Raw genomic sequence first — 15,263 nt, forward strand, 5'->3', positions numbered from 1 at the left:
TGTAAAATAATGCATTTTAAATAATGCTTTTATTTCTTCTGTGAAATCTATTCGTCAGAAACATTTGCCTTTGAGTTTCATCTTTTGGTGTAAAGGCATATTACAAGTGACTCAGGAAGAAACTATGATCAGTTTTGTTAAGCTAAGAGACACAGGGTCCATTAGGAAACCTGGTGGACTATATAGTCAATTCCCAGAACTGTCAGGAAGCTTGTTATCGTTTCAGTAGTAAATTTCATACTCCATTTCAAAGTTACATTGGATTATTAAATGCATGGGAGTATTGAGATGATCCTCTTAGTGCATGCTTTCCTTTAATGTTACTACCACTTAACAATAATATTTGTAATACTGTTACAAAAAAAGTAAAACAAATATATGTTATAAAAAAGTATAAAGGTTTTTTTATACTTGACTATATCATGAAGGACACACATTTCAAGTTTGGCATTCTGAATTTTCACAGTATATTTTTAAATTAATCAAAAGCTATGAACAATAAAACACACAATGTCCATTAATTAAAATAAGATGTCCAATTATTCTGTACAAAGAGGGATTTTGTATTCATCACCCTCTGCTTGGTCTATCATGGCACCATTTTGATTACAGAATTTTCTTCAGAAGCTGTGCATCATTTACAGTACAGTATATATCCTAAAATGTCTGATCATATGATCTACAACAACTGTTCTATGTAGAGAAAATCATGAACATAACATGTAACAGATCCAAGAGGAGGATGTTTTTCTCTGTTACTTTGGTTGAAAAGGGAATGTACTGTAGTGTGCAACGTAAAAAGAAGTACCTTTCTTGTAGCACTAACAAGAAACAGTTGTGTAACCTATGAATGTAATGCCACAGGGAACCCACATATTGATCACATACCAGCACTTAAAAGGTGACAGCATCCTGACTTCAAAAGCGATAAAGCTGCCTTCCACTGTAAATTGTTTAGTCTCTCCTTTATTGCCTGTCTGTGCAAAAACACAGCCTTGACAGTTTCTATTTTTCATTCCATTACCAACAATATCCTGAATGAGAAACATAAATAACAAATCCACCAAATTACACTATTCTAAATAGTGTAACACTGTGCGAAACACTGTAAAATTAAAATCAAATATATAACATTTTCATAGTGAATACAAAACGTTTGTAGAGCTAAACAAGCAGAACAGTTGACCTGAGCTCATTTAAGCCATACTGTATAGCTTATTTAAAAAGTAAGATACCCCTGAAATTTTCTGAAAATCCTAAGATGGACATTTTCCCAAAATTGTCAAAGAATGTGGGCTTGCACTGAATTTTCTATAATAAAGGACATCTAAAAGTGCTTGGTTTCATTTGAAAGATGTGTAGTATTACTCAGTTCCTTACGCAGAATAGCTCTGCATGAAGACTGGATACAAATACTGAGCTTGCAAACCTTTGAAATTCATAACTTCCAATTATGTACTGAGATGTAATGTGTTCAGAAAAATGTCTGTAAACTTTCAATTATTGTACCAACCTAGAAGCACTATAGCATCTTAATCTGTATAATATACAAACAACATGCTTCAGAGCATGGTTTGCTACTGAAGTTTGCATAGAAGGTTTCTACAGCAGAAACCGTCTTGTTAAGAAAAGCCAGAACATTATACTGTACATTATACATCATAATGTGTCCAAAAACCATCACTAACACTAAATTACTATAGAAGTAACAATAACACTAAAATACTATATTAATAGTTGATTAATAGTTACTATATTAATAGTGGATTACACAGAAAATCACTGGAAAAAGATTGGGAGGTCATTAGCAGATAACTACAATCTAAAAAGGATGTTTAATATGTAATTTGGAATTTCTTGGCATTTTGAAACATAACTGTTCGCTGGAACTCTTAATATATCACTGTTTCCGTCTCTCTTCAAGACCACTGTTACTATTGTAACCTTTATTGTTTCTTATCCACAACTAATTTCTTCATTCTTGTGGAATCTAGAGCAATACATACATAACAAATTATGAACAAATAATTTTATTTTAGCAAATAGTATTATAGAGATGGTACATTTTTCCAAACTATAGCCCCCAAGCACACCTTTCAAAAATGTATTTTTCATGATTGTTTGCTTCACAAATACCTTGATAATAAGTAGCACATTTCTCAGAAGTTTTTTTAAATAATCCTAATTGTATCCTTGTTATTTATTAGTAATCTTATTACATCACATTGTGCACTTTTGTAATGAGTATCACTAGAATTGGCGAAGGTCTTTACAGCATTGTTTTTGCTTTGAAGCCTCTAACTTGATGTTCAGTATAAGACAAGCATATAAAGAAATACTGGTATTGGGAAATAGAGGTTCTTTTTTCTCACTTTAGCTTTTAAAAACAGATGAAGATGAGGCTGTGGCTTCTGTATGTGTACAATATATAAAGCACTTTACTCAAATGCAAACTCTTATATTATGTAATATATAATATATATTATGCTGCATCACAGTATTACTACAAGATTTTAAAAATTATTTTGAAAGATATTCAGTGGGATTTTATGAATAATATAAAATACTTCAGTGTTTGTGATGTCCACTGTGATGAGCAATGTGTATTTTTCTTTTAAGAAAGAACTTAATTTTTACCACTTTCTAAACTCCTAGTGTTTAAAAATATACTGCAAAAATATACTAGAAAAATTAAGGTCTAGAAAAAATATTTAAAGCAGGGAATGAAGCAATTGGTGTTGGCTAACTGTAATATATACAGTACTTCTAAGCTTCAACATCAATCACTTTAACTGTGCTGTTACAGAATTGAAACTGTACCTTTTTTTAATTTTTAATTTTTTTAATTTTACTTGGAATCAAAACCAGTAATTGTACATTGAGTCCTAACACAATATCATGTAGTCTTACTGTAAGGCAACCACTGAGTACTGAACAAGTACCGATCACGTAATCCCAGCGAGGTTCTTAAAATACATCTGAGAGCATACCCACAGGTGAATCAGACTGTGGTAATCTGTCAATCTGCCAGAAGAGATTCTGAAGCCTATGCAGGATGTACAATGACATTTCCAATTATCTTTGCTTCAGCTTTACCATCATTCATCTGTACCATCAGAAGGAGTCCTATACACTGAAACTAATAAAACAACATTTACAACAGACATACCGTCAACCCACTCAAGAGATGAGAACAGACAGGAAGAAGTTTTAATTGTCTGTATCTCACTCAGATTATGTCTCTACTGACAAGAGATGTTAAGTTTCCAAAAATAAAACAACAATTTAAATTATTGGTTAAGCCAACAAACACAATTTACCTCTACTGCAACATTTAAAGTCACCTGAGTCTATCGTGGTCAGTCATTAGCAATTAATTCAATTGATGCCAAAAATACTAAAGCAATATCCAAAATCTGTATAATTTATTTTACTAAAAACATACATGCCTAAGGAGAGTGACAAGTTTATTTTGATTCTTAGGTTTATATTTATTAATTGAATTAAAAAGAGATTACTGCTTAAATATCATCAACATAAGTCTCAAACATTACACTAAGAAAACATTGACAATTAGTGTCGATAGTGTTGTTTTTGGAGTCATAATGTTTATTATTCATAGTCACATGCTGTACAAACTTGCAATTGACCAGCAAGATTCCCTGAGTAAGTACTAGTTATGTGGCAAGCCATCTAAAATGTCAATAGGTCAATATACAGTAAGAAAACAAATTGCTTTCTTTAAACCCGAAGTCAAGCAAATATGTACTGTATATTAGCGAAATCCTAGAACAGGACTCATCTCAAATATACACTGATATACTGTAATATATAACATTAGGAGATCATAGGCATTACAACATTGTTTTAGAGACTACTGTAAATAGAAAACTACAAAAAACTGTTCGGAAAGAAAAAATCTACTCCAACATTAAACTCTCCTGATGTTTTGCAAAATGAAGATTGAGTTGTTACTCTGTTCCTTTAACTGAAAGTTATTGAAGGTTGTACAGACTTACAGGGCGCAGATTGTGTTTCCTCAGTGGGCTCCGCCTCTTGCTTTTGGGGGGCTCCTTTTATTTTGTAAACGAGGGAGAGGAGCCGGCCTTTGATTGATGTGTCCTGCGCCTCCTCCTCTTCCTCTTCTATCGGGATTCCTGTGGGACGAGCCGGAGCAGAGACCTGATCTTCACTTTTTTCAACTCTACTAATTACCCATATGCGAACAAGACTATTTACAATACATATACAGTACAGTAACTGCACATACTGTACATGTAACTGTACTATACATTTGTTCCTTTCAAGAAAGAGTTTACTGGGAATTTCTTGTATTCAAAATACTACTCCACGAAAATCTTAAGACACAATAAACAATAAACAAGGTGCTGGCACAACAGTGCATTAGAAAATGTTCCTGTATCTGATATAACACATACTAGTTTCCAAATTATTCAGTTTTTATTGTTTCAAAGCAATATTTAATCAGAACAAGAAATGAACAAGAACAGGTCATTCACTAAAATTTTAAAATTTTAAATGATAAAAGAGCAATACAGACAATATTAATGAACATGCATTTTTTATGGAAGAAAAGAGTAAAAAATGGTTAAACGTATTACTTATTTAATTAAAGATGAAAACAGAAAAATGAGGTATCATCTAAATATACAAACAGTGGTGATGCTCATTAAAAGTACATGGACTGAATGTATGAACTATGCACACTGTACTGTATATTCCCTCAGATTTGAACCCATGTTCCCAGAATCACTGATCTTGTAAAACAGCTAATAAATAAATGATGCATATATGAATCCTTTGCTTTTAAAACATTAACAGCACTGTTCCCCCTTGGCCTATGTCTTTATAATTATTTAATAATATATCAACTGGAATTACGCATAATCAGCAAAGTTAAATACTGAGGCCATTAGTTGTTCTGGCAGAGAAACTAACATTTCTCTTCTTTAAAATTCTACTCTTGTTAACACTCAACACTCTGAGATATAAAGAATTATAAGCTTCTTTAGTTCACAGAAGTATTAAGGTGCATTACTTCCATTCATATCATTTATTTTAAAATAGATAAGTAGATACATTGTGAGTTAATGTCTACCAGTAATTCCTGTTTCTGAAGACATCTTGTTTCCCCTTTGATGAGGAAACAGATTACAACATTTAAGAAGCTGAGTAAAAGCACCAAGAAAAATGGAATAACAGTAAAAATATATTAATTTTTATATTAAAAAAAGCTGTTTTAATCTTTAAAAACTGAACCTGATTTGCAGTTCTATAGCACATGAAATATGTTTCTGGATTGCTATTTGTATTTATTTCAATTATAGTAAATTGGGTCCTAAACACATCATTATAATGACTGAAAACTCAGAACCCCAAGCTTTTATTAATGAACTAACTTTACATAGATCAGGGGTTCCCAGTCTTGGTCCTAGAGACACACACACACTCAGTAACAAAAATCCAACTACTGTATATATGCAAATGTGTGAGGGGCTGTTTATACTTTATAAAATTATCTTGAGAGCTAAGTAAATTAGGAATCAGTGATATACAAGCTATCACTCCATGACAAAAAATATAATTAAACTTTTTTCCCAAAATGAAATGAGTGTAGTTACTACATTTTAAAATAAAGTCATTGCCTGTTACGGGGCTTTTCATTTTTTTTAACGGAACCAGTCTTCATTCGTTCTACCCTCTCATATACTGTACCTGTGACAGTATAAGATACCTAGAAGCATCAGGACTGCTCCATCTCTAATAACCTTCTGACGCAGCTGCAAACCCTGTTCAGATTCTGATTTCAGAATGTGTAATTTATCACTGTTACTTCTGTGTCTCATATCATATATGCACAGTTTTCACACTTTTGCACTTTAAAGATTACAGTCATATAACTTGAAATTACTGAAGATTTGTCAGATACACAACTTGCTCCACTGACTACGTTGAACAAAGGTGTCAGATAACTAAAGCTAAGGAGAAATTTTGAGAAATTCAAAAGAATTATTTGGCACAGGAGGATCTTACTCTGCCTTACAGTTAGTACTCACAGTACAATCATATCTTTTTCACTTAATCTATTGAGAAATACTGACTGCTCTCAAAAACCTAAGAGGTAAAGGAGACCTACAGTAATTGATGAAAGGTAGATCTGAATAATATTACATTTCCCAATGGATTCTACTACATACATTTTTAAATAAAGATTTAAAGCTCAAGTTATGTCATACCGCAGTGCAATAGAAGGTCATCGTGGAAGTCATACAGTTCCTCTCGAATTTCTTCTGGACAGGGGCAGTCATCCCCAGCACTGAACTGCAGAAGCATGTTAATCTACAAGACAGAAGTGAGCTAAAGTGTTACTGTTCACAAACTTTATACTACAGTATGCTTGTGCACAAACCACTTGCTGAATAATAAATGTTTCAACAGGCTACAACATTAAAGTCAGGTTTTCTGCAGTAAGCATGGATGCATAAACCAAAAACATCCACCAACTTTAAACTATAAATGCATCAGCATAATTTCATTTATTGCCACTGAAAATCACATTTCATGTACATATTAATTGAAATACTAGAACAGCAGTGTGGCAGGATAAAATTAGACCAAGATGATGAAAGCTTACTTGAATAGTCTGAATAAGAAGGTATGTCATTCACTATTATTGCTCAGCAAGTGTTTTACAATACAAATCACTACATAGCGATTTTAATTGAACGAAACAACAATACCCTTTAACAAAATAAAATAATAAATAAACCCTTTAAAAGACTTCTGATTTCATGAACAAACTCTGATAAAGGGAAGTTTTGTCCACAAAAGGGATGTCTGTGCTGAATTGTGATCTGCTGCCAATACATTGGCCAAGCACATGAAACTGAATTTGAAATGCTGTGGCCATATGGTTTCAGCGATTTTGTAAACATCACGCTAGAGTGAATAAAAGAACCTATGGTGAAGCTATGAGAAACTGAATAAATGAATCCAAGATTAAGGCATCATATTACCCTCACTGTACAATGGTGATGAGAGTGGTCTCTGCTGGCCCCCTGAAAATACCCAAGCATACAAGGGGTAGAGACGTCTACCCCAGGATATAAAATCAGCAAGAAAAAGAACGCAGCATTACTGTGCACAAATGCTGACTGGATACACACATTGACACCCGTAGCTGTAAGCAAGTCATGGAGACCAAGGGTCCTTAAAGATATAATGAAAAACTTCTATTGTAGTAGTCCATTACCATTCCAAAAACACTTGGTTTACTTCTGACAATTTTTCTTCTCATACTCAATACTGAGTGTGTTTTTTATCACAAAGTATCACATTTTTTATTATAATTAAGGGCTTATTGTAATAGGACCTAGAAACCATAAATCAATTACTCATGACTACCTAAGGATACACACTCATGTTCTATTTCCTTCTTCATAGCATTGAGTCAGTGGTACAGAATTCTGTGACAAAAAGCTGACTCTATTCTCAGTCTTTAATATTTTATACAAGCATAATGGGCAAAACAAGTTAATGTCACTGTTACGCGAACTCACTTAATGAATTAGGTTCTAAGGAAACAGGCAACATTTCTAAATGTCAATTAAATACTAACTGCATTAAACCTAATGAGAAATAGTCATCCTGTAATACTTTAATATTTTATTATCAATGAAAGCTGGTACATCTTGCTGAAGTTATCAAAATGTCTTGGTTTGAGTCAAGAAACAGAGTAAACACTTGCCCAGTCTTCAGATTTTACTTTATTGTACAAAAAAAGGTAAGTGCTTTTTCTCAACTGGTCTTCAAGCTTCTTGCATTAAAATGCATATACTGTACATGTACTGTATTTGCACTACAGCTTTAGAAGCTAGAGATCAGTACACAGTATGACATTGCAGACAGTAGCTATAAGTGTATCAATGCATTTTTATAACAGCACAAAATTCTATAACTTATAATATTGGGGACAATACTGTATATATCCTATCTCTTGAACCTCCTGAAGGACCGAGAACTAGTCGTAATTTTGTAGTATGGAACTTCAGTCTTGGGGTAGAATAACTGATTATATTCTTATTATATTCAAATTTCAGAAGTGGTGTTACCTGCTCCTGTGGGGGCGAACGGAATTCCCTGGTCTTTTTGGCAGTCACTGCAGCAGACATGTTGAGGGCCTGCATCAGCTCATTGTACCTAAATTTCTGATTTTGCTGCAGCTTCGACACATAACTGTCTGAGAAAGACACAATGGCCTCGATCCTGTTTCGCAGCTCACAGTCACAAAAGTAATGAAGGAGCTCACACATCTAGAAAACAGCAAGAAAGCACTTATAAACCGTAGGATTCAGTTCCGGTCATGTTTTTTATGTTCCATGAATTATTCAAATCCAATCAGTAATTCATGCCTAAGTTAAGGTTACAAGGCCAAATAATATTCATATTATTATAAAGTTACTCATATATTATAAATATTACATACCCTGTATTTACATGTATGCTTTTACAAACATAGGGAAAAGTTTTTTTTTTCACGAGCAATTTTTAAAAACAAGAGAGGTTCCATAATTTTTTATATTACTGTACAATATTATAATATTTGGATCGTTTTGAACGTTAATCCCATTGAAGCGTTTGCTTTTCTTAAATACAAGTCTTAGATCTCTCTTCGAGATACTGTTCAACTGTTGTGAACTGAAAAAATCACAGAAGATAAGGGAAATTACCAAGGAAGATTCCTAGATTCCTACAGTACTCACAAAACATTAACCACTAAAATAGTTTAATTTGAACAGTTGATAAAAGAAGCCCAGAATTAACTAATGCATATAATAAGGTTTGCTAAAATGTATCCTTCAGCCAGCAATGTATAATATTCCATTCATTTTTACCTGTCGCTTGACAGACTCAGGTAGCCTCTTCTCCAACAGACCCTTCATGGGTTGCTTGGAGTCTTTGGCCTCTTCCTCCCCGGCCTCCACAGCCTTCTCTTCATTGCTGGTCACTTCTTCCTTCTCCTTGGCCTCCTCCGGCTCTTCCTCCTTCCGTTCCCCAAAGACGTTGGGGTCAATGAGCAGCAGGATCTGTTTAACATTGTCGTTGCTGAGCACCCCCATGATCAGCAGGGTTCCAATCAGCTTCAGGATGGGCACGAACTGGAACTCCACACTGCCCCCCACAGGATCCCGGATGTGATGCCCCCCTCCCTGCACAGCCTCTGTCAGCATGCTGATGGCTTTCTCCTTCAGGATATCCAGTGGGATCTGCGGGCTGTGCAGCTGCTGCTCTCCTTTGGTGGTGATCAAGCATGGGGGAGAGAAGTTGAGCCGCGGCTTGAGGGAGGTGGAAAGACCAACCCCGGGGAGGGAGTGCTTTTTGGATTCATCCGGGAACAGCCGGATGCTCCTGGTTTCATCCGTGATGGGAATGATGAACTCGTTGTTCATCATTAGCCTGGCTTCCTTGGCAGTCTCAAGGTGCATGCTGATGAGCAGGTCGTAGAAGCCCTCTCTCAGCTTGCCTGACAGATACTGGTTGTCGATAGTGTAAAGGAGCTGAGACTGGTCCACATGACTACAGAGAGCATGTGCCACGCGGTTGTTGCCCAACGCACAAAGAGCACAGTAGAGTCTGAGGGTATGGTAATGGAACATCCTCAAATCCTCTTGTTCAGAAAGTTCCAAAATGTCCACACATCTAAATTAAAAGATGAACTACAAGCTTTATATACAGCAGAAAACAAAAACCATCAAAAACTAAGTCTGACCGAGACTGAAAAGTAGTCTTTTTATTTGCTGATTCACAGATGCCAATAAACACAAACTGTACTCAGAGGCATTAAAAATGCAATTTTCATTGCATGCATTCTAATGCCGGTCAGACTATTAGAACCTATTTAACAAGGAAAAAGTTGTAAATATTTTTTTTATAAATTTGTTGAAGCAATATATAAATTATGTGAATTATGGTGAAAATATCAAACTATTGACAGCCTCTTCAATAAAACTATAAGGAACACTATACAAAATAGATCAAATGAAATTATGGACCTACTTGCAAGTATTGTAAGAGGACACTGACCTGTTTTCCTCTGGGATGTGCACTGCCTGCATCTGCAAGGGCTCAAGGCATTGAACCACCCAGCCATGTCGCTCACTGACCCGTGCCGTCTCCACCTTCAGAAAGGTGTTGGGCATCCGGCTCCACAGCACAGGGGTGATGGTCTGTATGTCCAGGCGGGGTGGACACTGTGGGATGGGGTTCTTGTGCTCGCTCTTAAATATGGCTGAGGACAGTGGCATGAAGTTCTATAACAGCACAGAAAACAAATTAACGGGAAATGTAAAGTAAAACCGACATGGTTCTCCAAAAATTCACAACCATGCTTTACAGTTAATTTTCAAACAATTTTTAGTTTGGTTTATTCTATAATGTCTTTTCCCTTGAAGACACTAGTTGTGTCACAGTAACAATAGCACAGTGGTTAGTTCAGGTCCTGGGGTGCTGTCTGAGTGGTTTGTACAGTATGTTCTCCCCATGTTCACATAGGTTTCCACCAGGTGCTCTGGTTTCCTCCCATGATCCAAAAACATGCTGATAGGTTAGCTGGCTTCTTGGCACACTGGTATAAGTGTCTCAGTGTGTGTGCCCTGAGATGGACTGATACACCATGCAGGTGTATCCCACAATTCACTCGTTGTTTGCCTGAACAGGCTTCCGTTCCCCCACAACACCGTATTGGATTAAGTGGTTCGAAAATGGATGGATTATTACAAAATAAAACATTTATGGTGTATAAGAGATTATTATTTAAAACGTGTCACATCTTTGCAACCAGTCCAGGTAATGTAGGAATATCTATGGGTATAAAAAGTTTATTATCCAAATTACAAAAGGTTGAAATTCAGTTTCTCTCAGTATTCTCAACAGTGATTACACACTGCAGAAACACTTATTTTGAAGAACCAACCTTTACTTTCCCAAGTTCAAACTGAAACAGTTTGGAGCTAGTAGGTCGTACGAACACTGCAGGGAACAGCTTAGTATTTGGCTCAACCTGGAAAAAAAACAAATGCACTGTATACAGAATACAGAAAGAAAAGCACAATAGTATTTCTGAATTGTCTTCATTAACCAAAGATCCACATGTAGACATTTTATTACTGTATATAGTGTAGTTTTGCTGTATGGTTTTCACTCTGAATATTCCCGGTATTCCCATCATTTTATTGAATTAGCACTCAAACTGCAATAATATTTTATGTAGTCAGTTGGCTAACTACTGTAATTAGTAATGGCACTCAAACATTTATCAACGACTACTTAGGACTTAATTCAGTCCAGATTTAAAAGTAAGACAGCAGTGTTTTATTTACAATGATACAGCAGGCAAAACACAATGTATACAGTAAGTCTCAACAGAAAACCTAACAATCATACTTCCCCCAAAACACAAATGTTACTAATTAAGGAACTTTGCTTTTCTCTAATCAAAACTGTCAATTACCAATATAATGCTATCTACATTTAAGAATTTTAAAAATAATTTTAAAATGATTTAAATTGTAATGTTATGGACTTCTATGTATATTTTTTTATTTACCTGGTATGAAGTTCCCATGTCTTTTCCATTGGCAGTAAAGGACACAAGGCCAGTGGCCAGATCAATTAAACATCCAATTTCTAGATCCACATTTGTGCGACTGGATGTGTGGGAGGTGTTGATGACATCTCCCCCCCACACCATGTAACAGTTACTTCTTTTAACACTGCAAGGAAATAAAAACTGGGATTTATCTGTCACATAACTAGAAGTGCAGTGGTTAATGAAAACAAGCAATCTTTAGTATGAATTAAAATTAAAACAGCTGTTTTTCTCTTATTAATGTTGTCCCTGTCTTTTAAACTACAGTATGTCCCTTTGCTTAACTGTGTTTTGATTTCTTTAGCGATCAGGTGTGAACTAACCACTTCAGCTTCCAGTGTGATGTAAAAGCAGTGCAATGGAATAAAAGCAACAGTCAATTCAGATCGCTATAGAAAACTCCATGACTAAAAAATGATTACAGTACATGTGCACATAATGATCATCTTGCACCTTGACACCTTACTAATATCTATGGCAAGCATTTCAAAATGTGGGCTTTGCGATCCATTCTAATACAGTTGTTTTTATCAAATGGTTAATTCATTTTTTATGTTGGATGGATGGAAAGACAGCAGCAAATGGCGACCGATAAGACAAAGGAATATTTCCCAAGGCCTGAAGTGCGACCTCAGATTGAGGGTTTGTTGTACCTCTCGTGGACTCGCCCCCTCTCGTCTCCCAGCGTTACCGTGACAGTGCGGTTCCTGCTGAGGTCAAAGTTGTGGCTGTAGTAATGGTAGTCAGGTGTGACCCATCCCACCCACACACAGGAGGGGTCCTGGCCTCCAAATATTCGCACAGAATGGTAATACTGCAGAGCCAAGCAAAACCAAACAATTTCTCACTGACAATAAAAGGAAAGAATGACAAACCAATGGCATTTAGTGCTTCATAGATTTCTACTGTATCATTAACACTGAGATTTCAAATATTGATACACAAATCCCTCTTCGTATACTGTACACTGTATATACTGTAGCATAATATTTTTCTTAATCCTAAATAAAACTAAAGTCCAAAGCAAGCAGAGGAGAGTAAAATAACAACAATTCATGTTTTTCTGTTTTAAATGTATTGACATGTTTACTTTGTGATTTGTACAGATATCAATATTGGTGCTTGTAAAAGACCAAGTAGTGTTATCATCAATAATAAGGATTCTAACAAATTACCATTGTGATATTGCCAAATTCTGCCCTTCTTGCAGAGGTTTCATCAACTTGTTTTTGGGATTTCAGTGGAAACCTAAAAAGAAGAAAAATAAAACAATCTGAGTTAACAAAGACCTTTTCTCCAAGAGGTTAGTCAGAATTGCATATGAATTCAGAACATGGCTATTTGGATGCCTTAGGATGCAAGATGCCTTCCTGCATATTCATTAACTGCTCAGTAAGTGTTGATGAAAGTATGATGAAAGATTAAAGAAAATATTTTTTCAATGCACATTTAATACATAAATGTAGATATTAATCTGTAATTATACCGAACAGGGAAGTAAATATTGTCCATAGTGCTTATTTTTATTTCACAGTGACATGTTGCTTGAATTTAACATTAACATTGTTTTCTTCAACGGGTCTCACCTCTGCTTTGCTTTCAGGGACTCATCGTCATGCATTCCTTCAGCGTCAGAAACGCCCGTGTTTTTAAATGTTGAATGGAACTCGACAGGCATGCTGAGGCGGCAATAGACCATGTCTGCATTACTGTTCTGGGTTCCAAAAGTTCTGTGGGTCACTTTGAGACATGGTGGACTGTCAACAGTGCCGTCGATTCTAGTGGCCTGCAAATTTTGAAGGAAAGAAAAGACGTCAAGGCACTGAACAACAGGTCCTTTTTCTGTAGAGCACTAATTCTATCTAAACACTGAAACAAATGCTTCCATGGATTTAGCAAGTAATTGGTACAATTTAGTCAGATGTTAATATTTTCATTCTACATTATGTTAAAATTTATGTATTTTTAAAAAGTATATTAACTGATACAGAATTAACAGAACATTTCAGGACACAACTGAAAGCAGTCATAAATGTCATTTAAAGAAAACTAATTAAAATCTTTGAATTACCTCAATGTGGGGGTGGTTCTTTGGCACGTTGACAAAAGTAGGCAATCGTTTACTGAACCACATAGTTACTTCACGGTTCATATTGACAGCAAAAGGCTCAAAGCCTTCTTGAAGACCACACATTGTGTAGTATTTAAAGGTGCTAGCATCCTTGCCAAGGTTCATGCGGCCAATCTGGGAGAGACCCAGGCTACACACTGGAATGAAACCTGAAAACAATCAAATATTTTTCAGTCGTAATACTCTCATTTCACTCTTGAATCAACCCAAAACCATCACATTTATCAAACTTCCCGGCAAAGCAAAGAATGAGATATTTCTTTTCCTGAGTGAACACAATGAGTAAAAAGAAAATTAAAAAATACCTTTCATTTCCTGGGAGAAATCACAATTTTCTCCCAGAGATTTATGAAATACAGCACCAACACAGCACAGCTTTACCATGCTATACTGTACTCACCATCTTCCACTTCAAAATCAGCAAAGCAAAGCTCCGATCCTTTGTTGGTGATGAGGATTTCTCCATTTAGGGTGAAGATCATGGACTTGTCTTCCAAATTAATCATGCAGCCAACAACATCCCCTGCACGCCAGCTGCGACCAAAAAACCAACTACCCTGATGCAAACGATGTCCCTGAAAATCAACCGCATATAGGCATCAGATCTGTGCAATAAATTAGTGGTCTTACATTACAGAAATGTATGTTACGCAAAGACACTTTTATTGGATACTTTTCACAGGTAATATTTACTCTACATCCTGCTATGATACAATCATACTCTTTTTATAGTCTTACTCATCTCTGCTACATCTCATACCGTGCATGCAAGGTCTAAGAAGGGAAAACAAGCCCACATGATGAAGTGAGAAAAAACTAATGTGTGCATATATTTTAACATTTTATCTTCAAAGTTGTCCATTGTAAACATCCTAAAAAAATAAAAATATAATGGCTTATCCAGTAGATAAAGATGAGAAAATTAAAAAAAAAACTAAAGCCTGCAAAGGCTCAAACTGCTGTACCTAAATATATGATCTATGAACTCACTCTGAATCCATCAAACACAAACGCTTGGTCATCCAAACCCAACTCCATATCAGGCCTACAGCCCGACCTGGCCCAGCCAACGCGCATATCTCCACCAGTGACTGCCTCAAACTCAAAGTACCACTTTCCAGTTTTCACTGCATAAGTCTTCTCCACACGGAAAAAACGGATCTTATCGATGCTCAACCTCTCCACAGTCTGGCCAGCTTCAAAGAAAAAAACAACATCATGAAACACAAACATGTGGGTTAGAAAACATGGTCACCAAACAAATAATAATGTACTTTAAAAGTAGACTGCACCTTGAGTCAATGGACAACATCCAGGCACATTGTTAGGCCACCTACTGTATATTTTACCTTACAATGCCAGTAAAATATATTACTGTACATAAGAAGTGAATTTCCCTTGTTAATATTCAAGTATGCTACAGACTAATTTCTTTAAGGTTTTCAGAAAAACATACACAGCATT

At 35.6% G+C, this 15,263-nt stretch overlaps 1 protein-coding gene across 8 annotated transcripts in view; it reads right to left on the bottom strand.

Moving 5' to 3' along the window:
* LOC148653428 (ryanodine receptor 3) overlaps positions 1-15,263 on the bottom strand; it is a 170,380-nt gene that overhangs the window by 67,241 nt on the left and 87,876 nt on the right. For all 8 annotated transcript variants that reach the window (XM_088648412.1, XM_088648413.1, XM_088648411.1 and 5 more), the window contains 13 exons: positions 14,790-14,995; positions 14,200-14,374; positions 13,740-13,948; positions 13,255-13,454; positions 12,844-12,916; positions 12,322-12,482; positions 11,627-11,792; positions 10,994-11,080; positions 10,105-10,331; positions 8,916-9,720; positions 8,133-8,333; positions 6,258-6,360; positions 4,020-4,157 (listed from right to left, as the gene is read on the bottom strand). In XM_088648412.1, the coding sequence (XP_088504538.1) occupies positions 4,020-4,157; positions 6,258-6,360; positions 8,133-8,333; positions 8,916-9,720; positions 10,105-10,331; positions 10,994-11,080; positions 11,627-11,792; positions 12,322-12,482; positions 12,844-12,916; positions 13,255-13,454; positions 13,740-13,948; positions 14,200-14,374; positions 14,790-14,995 (2,751 nt within the window). The remainder of the gene's footprint in view (positions 1-4,019; positions 4,158-6,257; positions 6,361-8,132; positions 8,334-8,915; positions 9,721-10,104; positions 10,332-10,993; positions 11,081-11,626; positions 11,793-12,321; positions 12,483-12,843; positions 12,917-13,254; positions 13,455-13,739; positions 13,949-14,199; positions 14,375-14,789; positions 14,996-15,263) is intronic.

This window comes from Lepisosteus platostomus, chromosome 10, assembly GCF_059453375.1.
Source record: "Lepisosteus platostomus isolate fLepPlt1 chromosome 10, fLepPlt1.hap1, whole genome shotgun sequence".
NCBI classification, from domain to species: Eukaryota; Metazoa; Chordata; class Actinopteri; order Semionotiformes; family Lepisosteidae; genus Lepisosteus; species Lepisosteus platostomus.